Source organism: Trichechus manatus, unplaced genomic scaffold, assembly GCF_000243295.1.
Source record: "Trichechus manatus latirostris isolate Lorelei unplaced genomic scaffold, TriManLat1.0 scaffold00027, whole genome shotgun sequence".
Taxonomy (NCBI): domain Eukaryota; kingdom Metazoa; phylum Chordata; class Mammalia; order Sirenia; family Trichechidae; genus Trichechus; species Trichechus manatus.
This window is the reverse complement of record NW_004443963.1, coordinates 7,680,315-7,689,478: the sequence shown is the minus strand read 5'-3', so window position 1 is coordinate 7,689,478 and position 9,164 is coordinate 7,680,315. Positions and strand designations below refer to the sequence as shown.

Genomic DNA, 9,164 nt, shown 5'->3' with positions numbered 1-9,164 from the left:
GTGTGTGTGTGTGTGTGTGTGTGTGTGTGTGTGTGTGTCTGTAGAGAGAGGAAAACCTCAAGCCAAAACTTTTCCTGGAAGTCAGCTTTGAATCAAACAACACTTCAGCCTAATTAGTAAAGTACGTCTGCCTTGAGCATTGTGCTCTCTCAAAGATTTATGTATGTGGGATCAAACTGACAACAGCATCTCGAAAGGTTAGATGAGAATCTTAAGGGGCAGCAACTTTACCGTAACGGTGGTGAACGATTTGGAAAAGGATAGCGAGAATGGTTGCACAACTTGAAGAATGTAAACTGAATTGTACATGTAGAATTTGTTGAAACAGTGTATTCTTTGTTGTGTATATTTTCACAAAAAAAAAAAAAAAAATTAAAAAGAAAATCTAAAAATGCAGGCCAGCAAAGAAAATCTTTCTTTATATGATTATAAAAGCAATACACACACCTGGAAGAAAGTTTAGAAAATCCAGAAAAAGCCTAAAGGAGAAAATAAAAATTCCCTGCACTCCCCCATCTCTTTTAACATTTTTGTGACTTTTCTTTTAGACTTTTTTCAGTGTAGATCTCTGCATTTAATAAGTGGGATCATTACACATGTGTGTGCACAGACACACACACACACTTTTCTGAATTCACTGTTATTTAAAAAGACATGATTTTAAATGACTACACAATTCTTTAGTGTATAAATGTACCATAATTTATTTAATCATTCCCCAAATTTGGACATTCAGGTTGTCTTTTAGTTTTCTCCAATTATATGAAAACAGAACAAAACAAAGAAAACCTCAAGCCCCCCCAAAAAAACTTCTTTGCATATATCTTATGACAAGATATATTTTTGACTTAAGAAATGTATTTTAATTGCATCTTCTCATTCATGAGAAATGTATTTCTCTACATGCCTAATGCTCCCAGGACCGCTGCAAGATGCGTGTATGTGAAAATTTGATTTTGAAAATGGGTGAATTGCGGAGTGATGGTTAAAAAAAAAAACAAAAACGGTTCTCCTTACAGAGAGATTCATCCTTTAAATAGCAGCTGCTCAGTGTGTTGAAATGTTGCTTGCAAATATTTATCTGTTTGAGAGTGTTTGGGGGCAGGGCCGGAGGGTAAAGAAAAGAATGCCAAGAGTCTGTCCGCATTACAAAGAGAGAAAGTCTTTCTAAAATAAGAATGTAAGGGAGGAGCATAGGATTTAATTTACAAAATTGTAGAAACTCTACCCGGTAAATTTATGGTAGATAATGAGGGCTTCTTTGATCTCCCTCGATCTGTTTCTGAGGTTACAAACTGGCAGCTTGTGCTCTGGCCAGCAAGCATGTTTTATTTGGCCACATTTTTTTTTTTTTTTTAAAGCGAGCAAATGTTTAATAACTGGGAGATTTCACATGAAGGTCTGGTTTCTGACTTCTCTTGAAAAACCAAAGGATCTGGTAGTGCTGGGTCCCCATTGCTGGGTCTCCACTGCCTGGCAGCAAGTAGCCAAGAAGAGGCTGCCTGCTTAAGATGAGTGAATGCACTCTACAGTTTTGTCTCTGTCCCCAGCTCTCTGTGTTGTACCCTGAATTCCATCTTGCTTTGTTCAAGTTCTTTATCTGCCTGGCCCTTGTTAGAATCAGAGTTTGCAACCCCTGATCCATTTTAAAAAAGTGCAAGATGCCCAGATTAGGAGTGAAGAGCCCTGAGTCCCAGTCTTGCCTCCATCACTGGGGCAGGGCGTCTGGGGAAACCATTTAGCTTCCGTGGGCCTCAGTATTCTCATCTGTCAAATGGGGTTGAAAATAATTGAATCACTACCTGCTTCACGAAAGTATAATGAGGATCAAACTAGATAATCTATTTAAGAACGTTCTTGTACAGACTGGTACTGTTGGTCTCGGTTACAAACAGAAGGGTCAGGCTTGGCAGCAGCAGGCCCCAGCTGCACTGCATTCCAATTGTCAGCTGTTGTGGGACCCATCTGCCAGGTGTGCAGTTCAGCTCCTGGGGTCATTGAGGGTGGCTGCTCACGGGCGATGCTAATGGTTTAGAAGGCGTCCCGGGAATCTGCTTCCCAAGCTTCTACATGTCTTGTCTCTCTGCTCCAGGTGGACAGCTGGGCCCTGGGTGTGTTGCTCTACACTCTTGTTTATGGAACAATGCCCTTTGATGGTTTCGATCACAAAAACCTCATTCGGCAGATCAGCAGTGGAGAGTACCGGGAGCCCACACAACCCTCAGGTGCGTGCCCTGGGGTCAGAGGTTGGGGGTGGGGGAGTGGTCAGCTTACGTGCCCTAGCTCACACTTTCTGCTTTTGTTTTAGTATGTCTGTATGGACTCTCTTGCTTCTCCTCTTTCTTCTCCCCAGATCTTTGTCTTTTGTCAAAGTTGGCTTGTTAGGCTGCTTTGCCCAAACCTTCTCAAGTGAACTTTTCAGAGCAAATACTTTACACAGCAGGCTAGGAGTCCTGTTTGCTTGCTGGGTGAACTTGGGCAAGTCACTTCACTTTTTAGACTTCAGTTTCTCCACTATAAATTAAAATCTTGGAAAAGGTATTATATGAATCCCTTCTAGTCTGCATGGAGTCCCTGGATGGTGCAAACAGTTAACATGCTTGACTGCTGACTGAAAGGTTGGAGATTCAAGTCCACCCAGAAGGGCCTCAGAAGAAAGACCTGGCAGTCTACTGAAAAATCAGCCATTGAAAACCCTATGGGGGCACAGTTCTTATTTGACACACAGGGGGTCTGTATGAGTTGGAGTGAACTTGACGGCCACTGGTAACTGGACCAGTCTGCATAGACAGATAAACCATCCCCACTAGACTGTAAGTGCCCTGAGGGGAGTGACTGCTGTCTTGTTCACTACTGTGCCCCAGCCCAGGGCATGGCATATGGGCACGATTACATCATCTATTGCTGCATAATACCTCTACCCTAAAAACCAAAACCAAACATGTTGCCATCGAGTCTATTCTGACTCATAGCAACCCTATAGTACAAAGTAGAACTGCCCCATAGGGTTTTTCCAAGGAGTGGCTGGTGGATTTGAATTGCCAACCTCTTAGTTAGCAGCTGAGCTTTTAATCACTGTGCCACCAGGGCCCTGCCTCTATCCTACTCCCCTAAAATAAGCTCAGTGGTTTCAACAACCATGTAATCCTCACTCGCAATTTTGTGGGTTGCCTGGGCGTTCTTCTGGTCTTGCCTGGGGTTTCTCTTACAGTTGCAATCAGATAGTAGCAGGAGCGGCTGCTGGGACTGAATGTTGGACACCTTGGTGCTCCTCCGTGGGGTGCTCTCTCCATGAGGAGCCTCCCCACAGCCTCTGTATCCAGGAGGGAGCCTGGACTTCTTACATGGTAGCTCAGAGCTCCAAGAAGGAGGAAGAAGAAGCTTCCAGGCCTTCTTTTTTTTTTTAATTTCAATAATATCGTATTGTGTTTTAGGTAAAAGTTTACTCCAGGCCTTCTTAATATTGGTGCTTAGAAGCCAGATGTTACTTTTTTAAATTTTTTTATTGTACTTCAGGTGAAGGCTTACAGATCAAATAGTTTCTCATGAAACAGTAGTACACATATTGTTTTATGACATTGGTTAACAACCCCACAACATATCAACCCTCTCCCTTCTCGACCTTTTCCTTTTGTTGAAAGTACACATAGCCAAAGATAAACCATTTCAAAAATTTCTACACGCACAGTTCAGTGACATCAACTACGCTCTTCCAGTTGTGCTGCTATTCTCACTTAAGATGAAGACTTACAGAACAAAATAGTTTCTCATTTAACAGTTACTACACATGTTGCCCTATGACAATGGTTAACAACCTCACAACACATCAACACTATCCTTACTCAACTTTGGGTTCCCTATCACCAACTTCCTTGCCTCTTCTGCCTTCTGGCCCTTGTCCCTGGACTGCTGTACCTCATTAGTCCCATTTGGTTTTATGGGGCTGTCCACTCCCAGGCTGAACGGTGAACCTCGGAAATAACTTCACCACTGAGCTAAAAGGGTGTCTTGGGGCCATACTCTCGGGGTTTCTCCAGTCTCCTTTAGGCCAGTAAATCTGGTCTTTTTTTTGTGAGTTAGAATTATGTTCTACATCCTTCTCCAGCTTTGTCCAGGACCCTCTGTTGTGATCCTGGTCAGAGCAGTCAGTGGTGGTAGCCGGGCACCATCTAGCTGTACTGGACTCAGTCCGGTGGAGGCCTTGGTAGCTGTGGACAATTAGTCCTTCGGACTAATCTTTTCCTTGTATCCTGTTCTTTTCATTCTCCCTTGTTCCCGAAGGGGTGAGACCAGTGGAGTATCTTAGATGGCTGCTCACAGGCTTTTAAGACCCCAGACGCTACTCACCAGGGTAGAATGTAGAACATTGTCTTTATAAATACTGTGTTATGCCAGTTGAGCTAGATGTTCCCTGAGACCATGGTCCCCACAGCCCTCCAGATAATGTTATTTTTGCTGTGTTCTGTTGGTCAAAGCAACCAAGGCCATAAGCTCTATCTTTTGATAGAGAGCAACATGCTTGCACAGGGAGTGTGTGTATGGGTGGCCATCTTTGGAAACTAGCTACCACAGGCCCTTCATGTATGTACGTGCTAGATATGTCTGTCTGTCTACCTCTCTCTCTACCTGCCTACCAACCTACCTACCTACCTATCTACCTATCTATCTACCTCCCTCTCTACCTGCCTACCAACCTGCCTACCTACCTGTCTGTCTATCTGTCCATCTATCGATCTATCATTTTTTTCAATAAGCCAACATATTTTTTTGGGGAAATTTAAAGGTGACCTCTATGGTGGCCTTACATGTTTCACCAGCTAACTAGTGCCAGCACAATTCCTGGCACATTATAAAGGCTCAGGAAATATTTATTAAATCATCCTATTTCTTCACAGGGGTACAAGTCACCCCAGTCCTTATTGCTTGACCTTTGCCAGCTACTCATCAGCCAACATAAGCTGCTGAGGGGAGGTGGTAGCTGCCCCTAGATACACTTCAACCCCAGTTGGGGAGAACACAGTTTGATCTTCAAAGTTAGTTTATAAGCTGTGTAAGTCATTTGACTGAGTACCCTCCTTAGGACTTTCCCCCAATTCTCTGAGAGCAGAAATTTGCAGGTGGGATTTTTCAGACAGGCTGTAAGCAGATAGCACATACAGATCAGCTCTCTGCTCTGATGGCTTCAGTGGAATACAGTTTATGTCAGAGAGGGAAAGGACTGGGTGTGGGTCTGAGAGCCTGGTGAAGGCCTTGGGGTGAGGCCAGCTTTAGGTGTGGCTGCTCTCACTGTCCAGGTGTGCCAGGTAAGTGCCGTCTGACCCAGAGGCCTCTGAACTCCTCTTCATCCTTCTCTATCTTCCTCTCTCCAATGGGGAGCCTTTTTCTCCCCATCTCTGCCCCACATTTCCTTTTTGTGCTGACATGCTCTCCCAGTGACTGTGAACACTTTGTGTTTATACATGCACACCTGTGGAAGAATCAAGAAAGCTGTGGTAATCTATACATGCTTTTCCTTTTGGAAAAGTGATATCCACCAAAGGAATAGTGAGGCCTGCTTGGGGTCGGATCTGGGATTCTTCTGCTGTTACTTGACCCTCTCCATTTTCTAAAGATCTGAGTTGTTGGAAAGGTCAGTAGTTCCCTGACATTCTTTCACTAATATGGAAAACATGCAAAGTTTGACAGTGCACTGGCCTGTGCTTCTGAGGCTCTGAGTCTTGGTGATGCTTTTGATGTTCAGTCAGGAAGACTTTGTCTTTCTGCGCACCAGTGTGGCTGGGCCAGGGCTCCCCCTGGATTGTTCCTAAAGTGAGCGTGTCTGCATGATCACTCTGACAGGGTCACCCCATCACAAAGTCAAGCCTAGAGCTTCCGTTAATGCCTTGTTCCTCTTGTCTTTTGCCCACTAGATGCTCGAGGGCTCATTCGGTGGATGCTGATGGTGAACCCTGATCGCCGGGCCACCGTCGAGGACATCGCCAACCACTGGTGGGTGAACTGGGGCTACAAGAGCAGTGTCTGTGACTGCGATGCCCTTCGCGACTCTGAGTCCCCGCTCTTGGCTCGGATTATCGACTGGCACCACCGCTCCACTGGGCTGCAGGCTGAGGCTGAAGCCAAAATTAAGGGCCTGGCCAAACCTGGTGTCTCTGAAGTAATGCTGGAGCGACAGCGGTCACTGAAGAAGTCCAAGAAAGAGAATGACTTTGCCCAGTCCAGCCAGGACACGGTACCAGAAAGCCCATCCAAGTTGAGTTCTAAGAGGCCCAAGGGGATCTTGAAGAAGCGAGGCAACAGTGAGCACCGGTCCCACAGCACTGGCTTCATTGAGGGGGCTGTCAGTCCCCCCTTCCCCTCTGCTTTTATGATGGAGCAGGACTTATGCCGGACAGGTGTGCCCCTCACCAGCTCCCCTGAGGCCGAAGTGCCGGGTAAACTCAGCCCCAAGCAGTCGGCCACCATGCCCAAGAAAGGAATCTTGAAAAAGACCCAGCAGAGAGAATCCGGTTACTATTCCTCCCCAGAACGGAGCGAGTCTTCAGAGCTGTTAGACAGTAACGATGTGATGGGCAGCAGCATCCCCTCCCCCAGCCCCCCGGACCCAGCCAGGGTGGGTACTCACAGCCTCTCCTGCCGGAGGAAGGGTATCTTGAAACACAGCAGCAAATACTCAGCAGGCACCCTGGACCCGGCCCTCATCAGCCCCGAAATGCCCACACTGGAATCCTTGGTGGAGCCGGGCGCCCCCGCCGAGGGCCTCTCGCGGAGCTACAGCCGGCCTTCCAGCGTCATCAGCGATGACAGTGTCCTGTCCAGCGACTCCTTCGACTTACTGGATTTGCAGGAGAATCGTCCTGCCCGCCAGCGCATCCGCAGCTGTGTCTCTGCCGAAAACTTCCTCCAGATCCAGGACTTTGAGGGGCTCCAGAACCGGCCCCGGCCCCAGTACCTGAAGCGGTACCGGAACCGGCTGGGAGACAGCAGCTTCTCCCTCCTCACGGACATGGATGACGTGACTCAGGTCTACAAGAAAGCGTTGGAGATCTGCAACAAGCTCAACTAGCTCACCGGGCACAGGGATTGGGTTGGGGACAAAGGAGGAAAGAGAGTAATGACTTGTGCTTACAGGCTGGGTCTCTCTTTGCTGGTCATGGCAGTAGATTCAGAAAGGATTGGTGCCGTCTTGCTTAGCTAAGCTTGTAGCCTTGAGCCAGCGCCTAAAAGGGAGAAGTGGGTTTGCTGCCAGTTCCGCCATGTTGTATTGGTCAAAGCAGCCAAGGCTATAAGTTCCATCTCTTGATTGGAGAGTCAGAATTTGGGTCCTCATTGACATTTGCTTTATGGCACCTCCTGGAGAACCAGCTGTCCAGGGGAGCTGGTGCTGGCCAGCACATAGTGGGTTGGGAGGAAGCATATGGGAAAGGAAGCATTTCCCTAGCAGTCATCCAAATGCTTCTGGAGAAGGAGCAAGAGAGACTGGGGCCATCTGCTTTGGGTGAGCCCAAAAAACTTGCTCCTTCTCACTTCATATTAGCTGGCTTGTTCTGACTGCATGGGGCTGGCAAGTGGATTTCAACAACCTGAACTTGAATCAATGATTCGTTGATAGTGGCTGCCGTGTGTGTTATTTTGAGTAGTATTCTGATGTTCTGTCCAAGCACATAGAAGAAGAGAGCTGTGGTTGAATAGTAATGTCTGCCACAGAAATGGGAAGGGAGGCAGTGGTACTCACGCCATCCTTGGCCTGGCAAAGCCCTGGGAGTTAGCTTAAGGCATCCTGTGGGATATTTATGCCACCGGTGTGGCATTTGCTGATTAGACTCTACCCTGGATGGAAGACAGGGCCTTGGTCAGAGAGAGAAAGCTTTGAACTCTGCTGAAGACATAGAATCAGCCCTTGGTGATTTTTCAGCTTCTCCCTGCCTGCTTCTTCTCCTGGGGGTGGACAGGGAAAGAGATGGTGGTATCAGAGGTCAAAACTATGGTGTACAATTGAGCATGAAGACTCTTTGTAGTCTTTGCACAGATGATTGGAAGTTGATCCACACCTGCAAGGGGCCACTTGGTTTCTTTAATATCTCAGTATTAACTGGAAAGCTGCATATTGGGCTCTCACCTGCATGAATGCCTTCGATGGGATGTAATACTCACTGTCCATAGTTTCCAAAGGATTAACTGGTGCAACTATTTGCCCTGTTTACTGATAGCAAACAGTTTCCCTGTCCGAGTGTAGACTCCTCAGAGGTAGATGAGTTTGTTTCTAAGAAGTTAGCACGTAGTGGGATATAAATTTGGATGAAGAAAGGAAAATCAGGTAGAAGTTGCTTTTTCCCAAATCTAAGTGTGCTATTATCAGGGATTCAAACTTGGACGTGAACTCCTGGGCTTTGGGGAAAAAGAAAGTTCTATCCATTTAAATGAATAAGGTGTTGAAAGGGCAGAGTGGGTTGGGAGGAAGCATATAGAAGAGGAGCCTTTCCTTAGAAGTCTTCCATATGCTTCTGGTGGAGAAAGAAAAGAGGTGTCCCTTTAAAGTGAAAGATCCTCAACCTTAAAAAGTAACAATACTAGGTGTTTACTCTTTAACACCTAGATTACAGGTGACAAGACTTCACTCCCACAATGGGACATCTTTAGGATACTGGATTTGGAATGAACGGTCTCTTTGCGATGGCTTCTGATTCTATTGGCCTGGCAAGATTAAAACTTTTATTTCAAGATGGCTGACCTCTGATAGCCACCTAGATGTATAAGGAGGCCTAGTTTTGAGATTGTCTTTGGAAAAAACAACGAACAACGTAGGGAAATGAGAACAGATTCATCTATGGCACTAAGAACAGTAATTAGAAAGAACCTGTCTCTTCACTAAGGGGATAGTTCCGTCTCTCCCCTTTCCACCAGCTCTGGTGTTTTGGCTTGTGCATTTTTTCAGGTTTAGATGAGCGTGTATTATGGGAAGCTGCTTAATTTCTCTTCATTCAATTCCACCTTCTTCCTGAAATCCAGTAGAGGTTAAAAGGGAAAAATCTGTAGATAGCATATTGGGTACATGGAGGACATCCTGTAACCTCCAAGATCCTGCCTCCTTGCCTCCTTTATGCAACCTTTTCTGAAAGCCCAACCTATACTGCCACATGGCTGGCGCCTCACGCATGTTGGCTGGC

At 46.3% G+C, this 9,164-nt stretch overlaps 1 protein-coding gene across 1 annotated transcript in view; it reads left to right on the top strand.

The window, feature by feature from the left end:
• NUAK1 (NUAK family kinase 1) overlaps positions 1–7,063 on the top strand; it is an 87,299-nt gene extending 80,236 nt beyond the window's left edge. The window contains exons 5-6 of the mRNA XM_004374015.3: positions 2,093–2,225; positions 5,910–7,063. Coding sequence (XP_004374072.2) covers positions 2,093–2,225; positions 5,910–7,063 — 1,287 coding nt within the window. The remainder of the gene's footprint in view (positions 1–2,092; positions 2,226–5,909) is intronic.
• The last annotated feature ends 2,101 nt before the right edge of the window (positions 7,064–9,164 follow it).